The sequence below is a fragment of the Seriola aureovittata genome, chromosome 1, assembly GCF_021018895.1.
Source record: "Seriola aureovittata isolate HTS-2021-v1 ecotype China chromosome 1, ASM2101889v1, whole genome shotgun sequence".
NCBI lineage: Eukaryota > Metazoa > Chordata > Actinopteri > Carangiformes > Carangidae > Seriola > Seriola aureovittata.
This window is the reverse complement of record NC_079364.1, coordinates 20,830,430-20,848,242: the sequence shown is the minus strand read 5'-3', so window position 1 is coordinate 20,848,242 and position 17,813 is coordinate 20,830,430. Positions and strand designations below refer to the sequence as shown.

General features: G+C 38.6%; 1 protein-coding gene across 5 annotated transcripts in view; it reads left to right on the top strand.

Annotated features, from left to right (window-relative positions):
* The window catches only part of esrrga (estrogen-related receptor gamma a), a 145,244-nt gene extending 130,053 nt beyond the window's left edge, over nt 1–15,191 (top strand). For all 5 annotated transcript variants that reach the window (XM_056373859.1, XM_056373848.1, XM_056373839.1 and 2 more), the window contains 3 exons: nt 3,608–3,714; nt 3,827–3,989; nt 9,083–15,191. In XM_056373859.1, the coding sequence (XP_056229834.1) occupies nt 3,608–3,714; nt 3,827–3,989; nt 9,083–9,327 (515 nt within the window). In that variant the 3' untranslated portion in view covers nt 9,328–15,191. The remainder of the gene's footprint in view (nt 1–3,607; nt 3,715–3,826; nt 3,990–9,082) is intronic.
* The last annotated feature ends 2,622 nt before the right edge of the window (nt 15,192–17,813 follow it).

Genomic DNA, 17,813 nt, shown 5'->3' with positions numbered 1-17,813 from the left:
CAAAACATACAAACACTGATCATCCTTTAGTTGCCACAAGCAGATATTGTAGGAAAAAACAATGAAATATAGCAGTGAACTTACAGATCTCTTTGGTTTATGAACAGTTAGCTTCTTTGTAGATTTGTTCATTAAAATGTTTTGTCTCTGGTATAAAGGTTGTTTTTAGGAGACAGGGTTGCAGGTTCATACTGTCAAATTAGAGGAAAGTAAGTCGCAGAGGAGGAGAGGTAGATGTATGACAAGAGACTGTAAATCCTCTGTGTTATTGGAACTCACACAATAGCCATGTTTGAATTAAGTTGGATAGTATTTGGGTTTGGACATTTCATGTAGGCTGTGAATAGACTTCTTATTTGCACTTTTGGAAAACATATGCTCAGAATACATAGTATAGTAATATACCTCATTATAAAGACATAAGCATATGTCCAGTGTGTTTCTAAGGAACATATGGCTTCACTTGCAGGTCATGTTCTTTACAGTTTATGTTAATATGTTTAAGCTTTGAATTTCATTTTCGTTGTACATTACTATACATTCATTTCAGCCCACCATCACCACAGCAAACAGCACACCAGGTGTAAAACATCCACACAAACACAAACACAAACACACACATGCTTCCACACATAGTATGAGATGCCTTATCAACAATGGGCAGAAAGGAAATGTAATTAGAGCCAAATAAGGAACCTTCTTTTGTCAAGTGAAATCACAGGTATGAAAGAAAGGTCTCCACCCCTCCCACCACCACCACCATCTCTCCTTCTAACAACTCTCCTCCCTTTACTTTCTTCTCTCCTGCATCTCACTCTTCCTCATGCTCTCTCTCTCCCCATCAATACCTCTCTCTCTCCATCATCAGCACTAAATTCCCATTGATGTTTCTTTTCTTCTGCTGTATCGATCGCTTCATGAGAAGGAGGGGAGGAATGGAGGAAGGGAAGAAGGGAGAGATGGCGTTATCTGTTAATTAATTTGTCCTGAAGCCGGCCGCCTATTAATCAGACAGATAAGAGGCATTGGATGGCTGAACGGCGCAGACAGGCTGGTGGGGAGGGGAGGGGGTCAGGCAGGCACACATACACACACATACACAAACATACCGAAACACACACGGATAGAGACGCAAATGCAGAGACTCGCAGAAACATATGTATGGGAATGTAAGCATACACAAAGAATACAAACATGCTGATGAAACAAGAAGCCATTCTCAGTGCAATTATGTACATTGTGTTCAAATACACAATATAAGCATACACATATTTAGAAAAGCACACACCACACAGCTACACACACACAGACCACATCCTGATAAAAATCATTGATGTACCTCAATAAGAAGGTGCACTTTCAGCTCAATAAATTAATCACAGGGGTTTTAATTATTGGTGTTTCCTAGTGTGTGTGTTGGTATACGTGTGCATTTTATGTGTAATTAAGAGGGAGATGTTAGTTGATGACAGGTATGTCCAAAGCCTATTATTAACGAACAACTGGTGATGCAGACATGTTTTTGATGCACTTCTTTTTCTTTTTTTTTTTTACCTAATGTGTACTCATCATGCGTGCACCCACTGCCCCCAGATCAAATTCTGACAGAGAGATGTGCAAGGATTGATTGAACCCTCTGCACTGCTCCCAATGCCAGAGCACCAAAAACACAGAGACAAGTTAAAACACACAACCAGTGACACCATTAAATGATATTAACCTCTCACTCGTCTTCTTCTGTTCACTTGACCCTGGGGTTTGAACAGATTCAATAAGTGTGAGTATGTGTGTTAATTTTAGCAATGCCAGCACTCATTTCCCCTGCCCTAAGTCCTAAGGCACCCCCCCCACACCCCACCCCAAAGACATCTGCCTCTGTGAATGAGATGTGTGTGTGTGGGTGGGTGTGTGTGAATGAAGACCCCCTTAAGAAATTCACCTCTAATCCCTTCTGATGATTTCATTAAGTAGAAGAAGACACTGCCAGTTGGCAACGATACTTCTCCCTTCACTGTGTGTGTGTGTGTGTGTGTGTGTGTGTGTGTGTGTGTGTGTGTGTGTGTGTGTGTGTATGTGTATGTATGGTATGTGTGTGTGTGTCTGTCTGTCTGTCTGTCTGTCTGTCTGTGCGTGCATGTATCAATCATACGCATTTGGATTCATTCCAGTATGTTCCTATATGATACTGTGTGTGCGTGTGTGCATGCAGAGCAATGTTTATATACTGTATATGTGTGTCAGTGTGTTTGTTGGAGATGTTAACAGTTGCAGATAGAATGAATTAGAGCACATTACAAACAACAATAGCCTGCAACCTGGACATAATGAGACGCCTGCCATTACCCATCAACACACTGTGAGATAAGAGCCCCTAATGCACATGCACACACACAAACACACCAACACACACGCTATCACACACATACCATCTCAAGAGGAGACACACCGCAGCAGATGTTGTTGAAGAAATATCCTCCTTCTCATCTGCCCGCTTCTCCTGGCAGGATGCTCCACTCAAACACACACACACAAAAACACAATGGAGGGCTGCAGCGAGGTCTGACAGGTGTGCTCACATGGGCCACTGTCTTTGCCTTTCCTATGAAAGCTCGCACACACACACTTAGGCAGACAGGCAGGTGTGAATGGACAGGTGTGTGAGGAGAGGACAGCTGTGAGGAAAGGTGTGAGTGGGCAGGTGTTCCATTAAAGAGACGGACAGAAAGAGAGACAGACAGACAACAAGCAAGTGACTGGTGAACTTAAGCAAGAACGTAAAGATATGAAATGAAGATGTGAACATTGCAAGAAAAAAATGATTGTAGAAAAAAGCGCCAGAGAAAGTGAAAGTACAAGGAAAAATAAAAACAGATCAAACAATCAAAAGGCAGAAAAAATGTGCACAGGGAGACTCAAGCAGGACATGCAGACAGATGTATCAAGATGGTTGGGGGAAAGAGGTGAAGCCAGAATCAGACACACAGATGGTCAGTCGTAAACAGACACTGACAGATAAAAAGGCATGGATTGCAATTGGAGAGACAGACAGATATAGACGTAGGCAAATAGAAAGACATGGATTGACATCGGAGAAAGCAGTAGTTTTGAGGCCATAGCAGCAATTAGTGTGTGTGTGTATGTGTGTGTTTGAGCAGTGCAGCAGCGATTGCTAGCATTGATCCATGGAGGTTGTGTCAGGGCGAGATAAGGCCTGCCTTTCCCCAGAGAACAGCCCTGGGCACAGGGGAGAGAGGAAGAGGAGGTGGAGGAGGACTCTGGTCAGCTGGATGGATGGAGGGTGGGCAGGGAGGGAAGGGAGAAGGGCCGATCTTGACCCTCTCACTAGCTTCAAAATAGGCTCTATTCTTTTTCATTCCCTTTACTCTTTGTTAGTTTCACTTTTAAATGCCTTTTCATTTACTTTACCAGCATTACTGTGAAATGGAAACAGTATCACTACAATGATATTTATCATTCCCAAACTACTAAAAGAACACACACACAGTGTGACATAGTAAAAGTCAGACTGCTTAACTCTGAAGTATTTTGGAGCTAAAATTTCAAATAAAAAATTTCTCTTGCTTTTCTTTGTTTCCATATTCTCCAGGTTTCTCCACGCTGTCTTTGGCAGACCAGATGAGTCTACTGCAGAGTGCATGGATGGAGATCTTGATCCTGCGTGTTGTGTATCGCTCACTGTCCTTTGAGGACAAGGTTAGTGTCTTTGGCATCATGTTTGTCTCTTGCTCTTATGAAATCTATATATTTATAAACACATAGCACACGTTAATTTGCAACCTCTCCACTTCTCTGTGTTTCTCTTTAGTTGGTGTATGCTGAGGACTACATAATGGACGAGGACCAGTCAAAGCTAGCTGGACTTCTGGACCTGAACAACGCCATCCTTCAGCTGGTCAAGAAATACAAATCTATGAAGCTAGAGAAGGAGGAGTTTGTCACTCTCAAGGCCATTGCTTTGGCTAACTCAGGTTTGAAATTCTTTTGTTGTTGTCTGTGTGTTTTTAGCTCTTGAGCACAAGACTGGGGCTGATGTAGAAAGAGTTAATCCGAGAAATCTCCAGTCCTATGGGACTCATTTAAACTGAATCATCAAAGGACTGATTTCAATAATGCATCCAAACACACACGACACATACTTTCACACACACACGTTTTTTTTTTCTTTTACAATAGCTGCAGTTGTCAAACCTTCTACTTTCTGTTAAAGCCACACACTGTTGTATTATCATGCTCTTAATAGTCATACACATACCTACAATCAGTACAGGTTACACATGCATAAACACACAGACCTACCACACAAACACACGCACATCTTCAACCTGAAGCCCACCCCCAAACAAAGTGACGATCCCTTTTACAATTAGCATAGTCGTCTCTTCAGATGCCTGTTAAATAAGGTGAAATCATTAGAACCCAAAGTCCGTCGATAAAGCCCCCTCTCTGATGTGTCCAGCTGCATCGACAGCTGACTGACACACGCACACACACACACACACACACACACACACACACACACACACACACACACACACACACACACACACACACACACGCCCTCTCCCTCCCATGACCCGTCTTTTGAACTTTGTCTTGGAAGCAGGCCAGCTCTTCAGTACTCTTTAATTACAAGGGGGGAGCTGTCAATACAATGTGTTTAAATGGGAGAATGCAATGGGAGAGCTTTGAATAGGGAGGGAGGCAGCCTTTTGTTCAGATTCTGCCATCATCAACACACACGCACATGGACACACACACACCAACACTTTCACACACACACACACACAGACACACATGCCCACAAATATGCCAAAGTTTCATCTCTCTGACATATGCATAAACACATGCTTACATTAGTGTGTACTTAAATGTGAACCACAGAGAGATGTTTGCTCACACACATACAGTATCTACTGTCATGCACATGCAGAAAATATTGACATATTGTTTTCCTGTGGGCTATGTGTGACAATCAATCTCTTGGCTCTGAACATGTGTGTGTGCATGTGTGTAGGTGTGTCTGTTGGTGTATGAATGCTGCTGACTGAAAGCTGAGAAAACTGGCTGGAACTGCTGGCTGGGACAACAGTATTGATGATCATGATGATGATTATGATGAATTATTTGGCATTACATGGACCTTGTTGCCTTTAGGCCCAACAGTGTCCCAGCCGGGGTCAGAGGGCTAGTCTGGTGTACACATTGATGATTTCAAAACTGAATAGTTATGCAGTACAATGTTAAAAGATTCAGAATAATCAATGACAAAATGTTGCTGATAATTGTAACTAGTTCTATTGTATGGTTCTTTAAAAATTAGATTAAATTAAAAATTACAAAGAAAGACACAAGCTGACAGATTTATTAGAAACACTTGTATAGTCCAATGTGATCCAAAACAACTGCAAAGCAGAGCAGAGAATTAAAAAAAAAAAAGCATTTTTGCTTGAACTTAAATTAACTTAAAATTATTTACTAACATTGTCAAAATTATCAAAATGGATGCCAATTAATTTTTTGTAGATCAAATAATCAATGATTATTGAACTAATTGTGTGAGCTATAGAGCCATCTATCGTAGTTTTTTCGAGTAGGTGGATAGTAGGTTTGATTTGGATTGCATTTTATCAAACGGTTGTTTCCAGAGCTTTGTCCACCAACATTTACCTATCTGAGCTTTACCTAAAAAATCTGGTTACACAGTATATTGTGAGGTATCAATACTGCACTTTCATTTTGAATAAGGAATAGATATTGATGCTGTCAGGCTGAAGGCAGATGAAACACTGGAGAGATAGCTGACCAACTGGCAGTCTGCATGTCCAGTTTTATTCTGAAGGTGGAAATAACACATTGCTAAACTCTCTCTGAAGCTGAAACACCTTTGCCAGTTAACCACACCCAATGAATAAACTAAAAAAAGAAATATCCAGATAAATCTCAACAGTAATCTCTCCACTAAAGCTTCCCCCAGTGTTGAGAAAACTCACATGTGAAATAGTCATTCTTTTAACTGATTGAAATGGAAACAGCTGACACCCAAATAAGAACTTTGCATCACTGGCCAGACCCTGTAACTGCTCTTCAAGACAACAGAATGCTAGCATTAGCATTTTGAAGGGCACTGACACTAATTAATTCACAGGATGCTAATCGTCTGCATTAATGAAGCCAAGCCTTAAGAAATGTTAGCAAACGTGCCCCACATGTAAAGGCAGCTAAACTAGCCATGGGAAACAGGAGGCACGTGTGTGTGTGTGTGTGTGTGTGTGTGTGTTGTGTGTGTGTGTGTGTGGGTGGGTGTGTGTGTGCGCGCGTGTGTGTGCGTACGTGTGTGTGCATACGTGTGCATTTGTTTGTGTGTGTGTGTGTGTGCGTGCACATGTGCGTGCACGTGTGCTTGTGTGCAGGTGTGTGCGTGCATGCGTGTGTGCATTCATGTATGTATGTGTGTGCATTGTGAGTTCCATGTTAACGTGTGTTTTAACAGCTTCATGTGCTTGTGCTCATTAACGTCTGCTGTTTTACTTGTCAGTGTACTGCAGGTCACAGCACAGGCAGCAGCCGTGCCTACCAGCTTAAACACACAATATTAATCAAAAACTATTTGAAACTCATTAAACTTCAGTTTAAATTATGGTAATTATAGACTGTGCTTCAGGAAACCACTTATTATAAATGGAAGAATAAAGAGTAGAAGGGGATTGTTTTTTCATTGTTACTAACAATGCTTATTCAATAGTAGATTTTGTACATGTGCATTACGTGCTTGTCCTGCTTTTTTATGTTTGCTGCTTTACTTTGTATTATGCTTATTTATGCTCATTATGTTCATTTAACAAGCAATGCTGTATAAGAGGTTGCTAAATATTTGGCCTAAAACAACTGAAAAGCAACAAAAAAAACATTTTCAAAAAATTAATTATACTGACCAAAAAACGAGATCTGAAAACAGTAGTTTAAACTGTTTGTAGATTATATTGTATGTTCTGTATATACACAAAAATGTGAATATGAACTTAAATTAATCTCATTAACTTTTAAGGATATATTTTCCCCTCCTTCATCATTAATAATGCTAAGCAAAATACCATCATACAGCTAAGTATGAAAGAACCCAGACAAGTGGATCACCCACTCTTATTTAAACCAGGAAAAAGTAGAAAACCGATGGAAGCTGGGTTTTTTATTGATCCCTATAGAATCCAGCCCACTGTCTGGTCCTGCATACTGATACATGCATTACACTCTATAGATCCAACCCTGTGTATTTGATTGTGTTTGTGTGTGTAAGTGTGCACATTTATGTGTAGGTGCCGTGTTAACACATTTTATGTGAAATTTATTTTGTCTGCACAGTATATTTTTTATTTGTCACTTGTCATTAAATATAGGCTTGTGTGCATCCATACTTTTTATACCACGGTTGGTGTCTGTTTTTTTGTGCTTGTGTTCAACTCCTGTGCATGTGGATGGTGTGAGAATATGTTTGAATAAGACATAGGCCAGAGTTGCTCTAACAGACAAACAATGCAAAAGCTTAACAACATGGGTTCAGATATAAAACATATGCATTGAATCCACAAGTTACTTTCAATAAACACACAAAGACACACACATACACATTATCACTCTGACATGTTCCTATCAAATAAACAGCCAACCAGAGTTTGTGCACCACTTACATGTTATATATTCTCCCAATTACCAGTATACCCACACATATGATATTTTCTGATAACCTCATGCAGTTCATTTATATCAAGTGCCTGCATTAGATTGTGTTATCATTCTTTGTGTGCACATGTATGTGTGTGTCTATATATGAAAAGCTGTAGCAATTTTGTGTGTGTGTGTGTGTGTGTGTGTGTATGTTCATGCAGGGGTGTCTTGGTCGGGGGGGGGGGGCTGCCGGGTGCCTATCAATAGTTGTCTTGTGATTATTATTTAACATGCATGTAGTCATTGATCGGAGACATTGATCGGAGGTTGGGAGCTAAAGGCCAGCTCACATTAAGACTTTGCCTCCCTAAGGGGCAATATGGAGCATTATTACTGAGGGACATTCTCAGCCTTTACAGCCAGAAATGTTGAAACACACCTTACATCCAGCTCAAAGAGAGATTACAGATGTTTGTTGTGCGCACGCACACACACACACACACACACACACACACACACACACACACACACACATACGCAGACTCTCAGGTGTTCCTGAATCTCTCCATCATTCTACAAGTTTATTTCTTTTTTCTCCGCCTACTCGTCTCTTTGCTTTGTCCATCCATTCATCACACCCACAGATCCACACTTTAAAGACAGACAACAGAGCAGCTCCTGAATTTAAAGCCCCATTCCTAGATAGTTTCAGCTATAAATTGTTGGTTTTAAATTTAAAAATGCATGCAGGCATTTTGAAAGGGAGTTTACAAAGTACTACATTGATAACTGTAGTTCTAGGGTAATGATTAACAATCATTCTCCTCAGTCTGCAGATTAAACACTGATGTTTTTATTTTATTCATAATCAAATGCAAGTATTTAAGTAGTAAGCATTTTTGCACTTTTTTAACACACAGTATTATTACTCCTTAAATCAGTTGCATAGAATTTCAAACCCTGAGCTATAGTTTCCTGTAGCACCCTTTGTTCATGTTTGGATTTTGGATTGAGTCTTTAGCACCTCTCCCTTTTGTGGCACTGGGCAATAACACAGCAGACAGAGGGGGCACAGGCACTGACAAAGACGCATAGTGTAAACATAATTTGAGAGTTGTGGGACTCTACACTGCAAAACACAAGTTTTTTAAAGTTTTTATTTGATATGTCAGAACTAAGATACAAAGCTATGCAATTACATTACACAACATAATCATATCTTCAAATACTATGCTGGGCTGAATGAGGGCCACTGAGTAAGGGGCCAGATTTAATCAATAAAACATCATTGTCATACAGAAGTGTGTTGAAATATATTCTACAATGATTGTGTATGTATGTGTTCTTTTTATTATTTGTTTATTTGTTGTTTTATTTCTTTTCTGCCCTCTTTCTTCAGACTCCATGCACATTGAAGATGTGGATGCAGTGCAGAAGCTCCAGGATGTGCTCCATGAGGCCCTGCAGGACTATGAGGCTTCCCAGCACCAGGAGGATCCCCGCCGGGCGGGCAAGCTGCTCATGACCCTCCCCCTGCTCCGCCAGACCTCCACCAAGGCTGTGCAGCACTTCTACAGCATCAAGCAGGATGGAAAAGTCCCAATGCACAAACTCTTCCTGGAGCTGCTGGAAGCCAAGGTCTGAGGACAGGAGAGTAGATGGAGGACAGCCAGACACCAGTCTGAACCACCTGAGCTTCACCTCAAATTCAACACAGCAACTTTGAATGACCTCTTGCTCTTTTACACGCACACACTCTTACCCACACGCACACCCTCACAGAAATATGTTCCTGAAGTATGTCTGCTGACGCATCCCCCTTTGAATAAACAAGTAATCTAAACCTCTTACCTGAACCCCTAAAACTTCACCGTCTTTGAGAAAAGGGCGCTCACTTGACCTTCTGTTTTGGGGACAATGCTGATGGACTGACATGGCCCCCTATTACCAAGGGAAGATGATATTTCCTTTTAAAACTATGAACAATCACATAACAGTTTCCACGGTGACTCCGAACACTGATGTTGGCAAAACAGTCACTTATGCATTTAATAACAATTAAGATGTTATTAATGACAAACACTTAAATGAGGACACATTTAAAAGAAACTGAAAACTCTTCATTTTAGTTCTGAGACTCTAAGACTGCAATCGTGTCTCCTTTTCCCCTCCCTATTTCCCCCAACAGAGTTTTTTAAGTGTTCAAGAAGAAAACGAGTGGGAAAAAAATGAACACGAAAGTATTAACGTTATTAACGTTTGTTGTCAAATTATGTGTACAATGAAATTTGGATGGATGGACAGAAAGAAAAGAAGAGGAGATTTGCCCTGCCAAAGAATGGAGCTCATCCATTCAGAGGATGCCAGCAAACTTTATTGTCATAACCCCAAATTGTTTCTGGATTGATCTACCAGTGGATTTCAGTCCTGGGCTTAAGAGCACTGCTGGTTTTCTGCCCCACCAGTTATTTAAAATTGTTGTGGTTAAAATAAAACCAGCAGACTTTCAAGGATCAGGATTGTAAACCATAGCTGTAAACACTCTCTGGTTCTCCCTAAATTCAGTTCCTGATTTCCCATGAATCCCTTACTTCAACTACAACTTTACCATTTGTTGTATTTGTTGAGGACCAGGGACCCTGGCCTCCCAAACCTGTCAGTATTACCACAGTATCAGCATTTGTACACATGGCTGAAAATGGTTTCAAATATTCTAACCACTTGAGGAATGATTAACTGATAGAGTTTATCAGTAAAAATATTACTTACAAATAACAGAACAAGACTTGATCTATACTCTATACAAGAATGGATTCCTGCGTGGCTAAGTGGTAGATGTAGGCTCAGTTCACATGCTCTGTGATGCTATATATTCTGTCAAACACTCCTCTTGTGTTTGGACATCTGTTTGGGACATTTTCAGCTGCTCAGTGGCCCAGGTTTGCGGCTCTCCACATACCAGTTAGTAGAGATTTCATTCTGTCAATGAGAATAGTGCCATTAAGAATAGTCCAGCCCATGCTTATTACCCAAACTCCAAAAACTTAAAAATGTCACTTCCTCTCCTTGCTCTTTTGCATTCACAACTTCCAGCTCATCTCTTTTGTCAGTAGAGAGATATTTTTGTGATTCATTCAGCGAGTGATGAGGGAGCTTCAGTCACTCAACGCAATACAAACCAGAAGGAAAGGTGTGCTGACAAAACTGACTGAAAAATAACTATTGTTGCTTTCAAACTCCTTATTTTTTTTCTTAATTTATATCTTGAAAATAATCTTAGCGATGATACCAATATTAGGATTGTAAATAATTGTCATCCTGTATATGACATATACCACGGCTTTGTTTTTGTTATTGATATTGTCTTCTTAAAATTGAATCAATCAATATGTCTTTCCTTTTTTCAGCTTGACCACTGTCAGCAATTATCATATATATATAAATATAACAAGTAATAATGTATTAACAAATCAGCGTTTATCTTAGAAACTCTGAGCAATAGTGGTTTTTAAAGGAGGGGTTTGTGCATATGGACTAAGTCTGCAATATTAACATAACGTGCCAGTCTTAAATTTGGGAGAGAGAGGATGGGGATTTGAGGAGAGTTTGTAGCTTCTCTTTCTCTCTGTGTAACTTGCCATAAGCTATTAGATAACAGTCAATATTTCCTTTGTTAATAACAGTTAGGCAGGAACAAATATGGACCAGGAATGTCAGTATGAGATTTTAATGCTGCTGTCACATTAATGCTGTGTGAATAATGGTCAGTACGAGGATTAAAGAGGTCAAATAAGCAGCTAAAAACTAAAATATACAACACCCAGTTTGCAGTTATCACATGGTTCTGATGTTTGCACCTTTTTTGTGACAAGGCACTTTTTGCTGTCATGTTTAATCTGATTAAAACAAAACAGCTATTCAAAGTCAACGGTTTAGTAATACACAATTTTTGTCCATTTTCATTTTTTAGTCGTGTGACCGAGTGTGGGGACCATCAGAATAACCAGACAAAATCTAGATTTGTACTGAGGGAAATAGTGCTAGCAAAAACCAAACATTATCCAAATTTTAAAAAAATAAATGAATAATTAAAAAAAGACATGACACTGACAGTTTCTTGTTAGCTTGCTATTCAACTTTGTTGTTTGACATTTTGTTTTAAAGTTACAGAGAAAATAAGGTGTTGTCATGGTAAACATCATTAATCTTGTACCAAAAACTATCTCAACAAATATAATTCATAAAAAGAGGCCTACAGACTAAATTGCATTAGGAAATTCATCACAATTTAAATTAGCTCGATAGCCTCTGTTTAAAGTAAACAAATGAGAGCTAGCAAAAAAAAAAATTTTAAAACATGACTGATTATTTCAGCGAAACTGACTCAAAATGGAGAAAATATTATAACAGACATCAACAAAACTGTTGTCTGTCAAATTCAAATGTCTAATAACAGGAAATGAAAAGCGAAAGCTAACCGCAAATTGTCATACATTTATAGTCAAGTAAAGAAGCATTGGTTTCATTGTTATAGCAAGAATGCATATGGTAGACTGATCACAGCTTTAACAGTTGAAGACAGTCAGCTTTTGTTATATCATTATTTATGTAATTTCTAAAGCTGAATAAGAATGCCAAAACATGTCATTTAGATGATGGTGTAATCTAATATTAAATGGCAACTTATCACAGCTGAGAAGTGCTGCAGTTTAAGTGTAGTTGATCTCTAACATCACACGCTCTGTATCAAACATCAGCATTATTAGTAAGGGGTATTTTCTCAGCCTTCTTAAACATTGTATATTGTAAATTATACAGATTATAATTCTAACATAAGACATTTTATTGGAAACAAAATTGAGAAAAAAAGAAAAAAAATGTAGTTCAGCCTCGATGTGTGTTTCATGTTTGCTGTTTTTTCTATTGAGAAAAAAAACTTGTTTATTTTTTTTGGTTTCTTTTTTTGTTTCTTTTTTGTTTTATCTGTTTTTGTTTTAAAGTCCTCTTTCTGTTTGATCCCTTCCTCCTCTGTTGAGTCCTCTACGGCGATGCTGTGTGCTTTTTCTTGTGGTGATTCCCGTTCTTGTGCCGTGTGCTTCTTCTTTAGACAACACAGAGTAGACTAGAGGCAATGTTGTCTGTCAGTCGGATCAGTCCGCTGGGGGTCTGGGTACCGGATTCTCTCACAATGAACCGAACCAGATATAAGGCTTTTCTTCTAGAAACTTAACTAGACCACCAGGATCAAATTACACTATTCATCTTCACCAAACTATACATAAATTATTAAATATTTAGTATCTAAATGAGGAAACACCTTACGAATATTTAAAAAGGGATCATTTGTGTAACTTTCCTGTAGAGTAAAACAATATACTGTATATCTTTAGGTTTAAATAAAGATGAAATGAAAAGGACATTTGAGTAATACAGAACTGTAGGTGACTCTTTTTTGATAAACTCGCTGTACATAACTGCCTTCCATACAGCTCGTCTCAACCATTATCTTTACTGTTTCAGCAGGCAAAAGGAGAAAATACGAAGATGATAAACTTTTTTTTCCCGAAAATATTTCCATTGTTTCCTACTTTTCAGCTTATTTCCAGGTCTATATCTTGCTTTAAAATGTGACTCTGTCAGCTGAAGGACAGAACAAGCTTTGGTTTGGGTTGCAATGTTAAAGAAAAAGCTTGACATGTTTAATTTGCCCTTGCTGTTTCTCTTCACAATAGATTCATTACACTGTGGGGACATGTTTCTGCACTCTACTGGAATTAAACCACAAAATCCAGATTTAAACTCAAATTTCCAACAACCTTTAATAAACAAGTTATTATACTCATTGTACCTCTTGATACAAGTGTATAGATTCATATTCTGCACTACAAATAGCATAAATTCAAAGGCCTAAAACATGAACATATAATGTTTTTAGAGAGGAAATATGCAGAGAACAGATTTCACATCTGCACACAAGATATTTGTAGGCGAAGTCCCTGATGACAGAGTTGAATTTCATATTTTGATTGTAACTTAAAACACTGTCTCATTGTCAGAAAGATGGTATTTCTTACCATCAACTGTACATTAATCTACATACAGTTTATGGAAGAAAGGTGCTCTTGTCTTACTATTGTTTCCTTCTGTTACTGTTTTTATTTATTTGTCAGTTGTCAAACCAATCCTGTGCACTCCTGAACAATTCAATACAATGAAAGATATTACAAATCTCCCTGAAGTGATTAAGGATGAGCTGGATTTGGTTTTAAAACGTAAAGAAGCTACATTTCTGATATTAGGAAATATTGATATCTTTTCAAAATTAACTGTGAATCAAATTTTTATCAGTGTCAATCGAATAAAGTTTTGCAGGTTGGGTCCTGCCAAAATGCTGCCATTTGAACGCTGAATATCAGCAGGAATGCAGTTATTTCAGATGACTAAAAAAAGAAAAAGATCTACCAGCTAAAATCAGAAGGGAGACTGTGTGTTTCTTTCAGAGGTTTTGACATAACTTGCTGCTTATAGCCAAGATATTATTTAGATGTGCAGGGGGAGATGATTTTCCTCTTTTTTTTTTCCTTGTTGATAAGCAATATTTTGATGACTGTACAATGATGAGGCAAGAGTTGCACTTGTTTGTGTTGGGTTAAAGATCCAAATGCTGATGTATCTATTGAAATTATTCTGCTGTTAGTGTTAAAACCATAAAAATAACAACAAACCAAACTGGTATTTTCTATGAGGAGCAGTGGAAGGACTGTGTGGGTTTTTGCAGAGCCATTGATAGAAAGAGTTTGACCTGGTTGCACTTTGGGCACTGTGTTATCGCCCTCATCTGGAACTTAGATCCATTAGCTGCAAATACTTAGAACAGGGTTAGGGTTAGGGGACGAGTTTTTAGCCATATAGCGATAAAGCAGGATTGTCCATCTTCCATGGCTGCCCCTGAAAACTGCTAAGGCCAAACTGTGTCTATCTACAACTCTACGGTGTTTAGTCATTTAGTTGTATTTAATCCCCAAATGTAACTGCCACTTGTTCTGCAGCTAACCCTGCAGTCTGAATTTGCAAATATGAAGAAAAATATTTTAGGGAGAGAGAAAGTTGACACGTTTGGATAAAAAGGATATCTAAGGATAAAACAGACCATTGAGTAGTGGAAAAGAGTTGTGGATGAGAGAAGACCCTGTAGTGTTATTAAAAACATGTCCGTAGATTTTAGATGTGCTTCACATCAGTAAATAAAAAAAAATAAAAAAAAGATAAACAATTACCTGTATATTTTTGTGACGTGTATCATACAAGTGTGCTCCAACAATAATGTCCATTCGTGTAAATGTATTTATTTCACATTGTATATATTGTTCAATGCAAAAAGAGAGACCTATGATTCTGTAACTTAAACTACTATGGGTTGAAACATTACATGTGTTACTCCAGACTATGCCTTTCAGGATTATTACAGTAGAGCAATATCAATTAAAACCAGGCTTCCAGTTTTGAAATATGTCTTGGTTCTCTGATTTTTCACACATTTTGTTGTCTCCAAGGTGGGAACATTTCCTTTAGAGCAGCACCAAGCAATAAAAACATAGAGCCTTATTTTACACTGGTGTAAAGTGACACAAAGAGAAACGCAAGTGTCTTTGCTATACTCAGACCAATACAGCACCCATGTTGTTTAAACACCAAATACACTTACACCCATTTGAGTGCCCATGGGTGTGTTAGTCTTAGAATTAGGTGTGGTTAAGTACATTTTTGGCACATCCTGACATAACTGTACCGCTTTCTGCATTGTGTGGCCGTTCCAGAGTGCAAGTGCCATTACGCATGACCATTCGCTGTGTTTACCTTCATTAAATCACCTGAAAATGACACCAGGCTACACCATAACCACACACATCTCTAGGGCTACATACATCAGACTGGTTGGTTATAACTCGATATAGCCCCTTTCACTTTATATTCAAATTTTAACTGAGGATGCAAAATATCAAACTACAATGGATTACAACCTCAGTTTAATGTTTTGCATCCAGACCTGTTTGGTGGAATCCTGCTTTTCCTGTAGATGGTCTGCTCATATGCTTTAACTTTGCAAACTAGCAGATTTGTTTCCTCTGCTGAGAAGCATTCTTTCTTACGACCTGGCAAATCGACCATTATAATGGGAGATGGCACTCTGACATTAGACATTGGTCTACACCTGTAGGTGGAGAAGAGAGCAGTAAGATCAAGGTGATAGGGGTGTCGTGTAGCGTAGTGGTCTAAGCAGGCGCCCCATGTGTAGAGGCTGCAGTTGCCCCCGGTTCGAATCCCGCATCGGACGGCCTTTCGCTGCATGTCATTCCCCCTCTCTGCCTCCCCGTTTCCTGTCTCTCTCCACTATACTATCAAATAAAGGCATAAAAAGCCCCAAAAATATATACTTAAGATCAAGGTGATAGCAGTCCATATCTGGGATAATTTTGGACTGACAGCAATCAACCTTACAAGTACTAAAAACTTTAATAACTACTAATAATAATAATTTATTATTTATTTATATTAATTCAACTTGATTTAAATTGAGTTTACCCATTAAACAAATAAACCATTACACCATGAAATGGGCCAAGAAATACAACATATATGATGAGTTTTTATTTATTTATTTATTTACTAATTTTTTTTTAACTACACTAGCAGCATGGCTCCACGGATGGCTCTTCCTGTTAGTCCATCCCCCACTTAGTAAGTAATATTTCTAAATATCTAGTGGATGGATTAGCAGATATCCATGGTCCCAAGAAAATGAATTGGCTGACCCCTGACTTTTCCTCTAGCGCCACCATGAGGTTCATGTTTGTGGTTTTTGAGTGTCAGACATTTGCGCTGGTGTGAAATTTGGTACAGTCTTCCCTCAGGATAAATTGTTGTGATCCCTTTTCATTTAGCGACACTGATATGTAAAAAAAAGAAATATATATATATATATATATATATATATATATTTATTTATTTATGAGTAAATACATGCTAATCTAATTATGTTTCCATCAGCCTCAGTTGAACTTTGTGTTCAGCAAATGTTAGCATGCTAACATGCCAAACTAAGATAGTGAACATGGTAAATATTATACCTGCCAAACGTCAGCATGTTAGCATTGTCATTGTATTGGCATACTAACATTAACATTTAGTTAATCTGTGCCAAAGTACAGCCTTATAGAGCATGGCTGTAGACTGTCTTGATGTAACTGTGTGCCTGTGTTTAGGCTATATTTTAGTGCTTCGCTAAAGGACAATGCAGCAGTGGTCGTAAAGGTAGGGATCACATTGTTCATTCATTTACCAAACTCAGATCTGTCCATCCAATATAGTACATTCAAACAGCCAGGCAAAATCCAACTTTTCTCAATCACAGAGCATGTCACCCATTTATCGGTTTGTGTTTCAGCTACTATAATCTTATTATAAGTACAATGAAAGACAGCGAAGAATGAATGGAAAGAGGGAGGGGAAGAGATGGGGAGGATGGGAGGAGGGAAGAGGAAGTGGTAACAGCTTGCTCCAGTGGGTGGCTAACTACTGTCCACTCTGAATGGCCAGATCTCCTGCTCTTGCCAAGGGCACTAAACACACACACATGCACACACACACATACACTGATGTAAGACATGCGGTACAACATTAAAGAGAAGAGATCCTAAAAAAGCAAAAACACATGAGTAGAAAGACATTATTCCCTGTCGTCCTATTACTCAATCTTTTCTTCAACTGTTTTTTTATTGTTTATATGTAATTTGTGTATAATTAAATTATTTTATTTTATTTTCTGCCAGACCTTAACTACTTCTTTTTCATTTACTCCTATTCCCCTCTCTCTCACCCTTACACCTTAGTCCTCTCTCTCTCTCCCTCTCTCTCTCTCTTCTTCTCTCTCCTAATAGCCAGAAGCAGTAAATGGGATGCAGAGGCCAGATATTTAATGTAGCAGAGAGCTGTGAAGCGTTTTAAGAACCCTTTTTTCGAACAGGGGGAGCCCTGACCCGCAGGCAAATATTTTTCAACCAGATGACATAAGAAGATATTAGCGGCAAGAGAGCAAGATTTTTATTCCATTTTTTCCTTCTCTCCTTCTT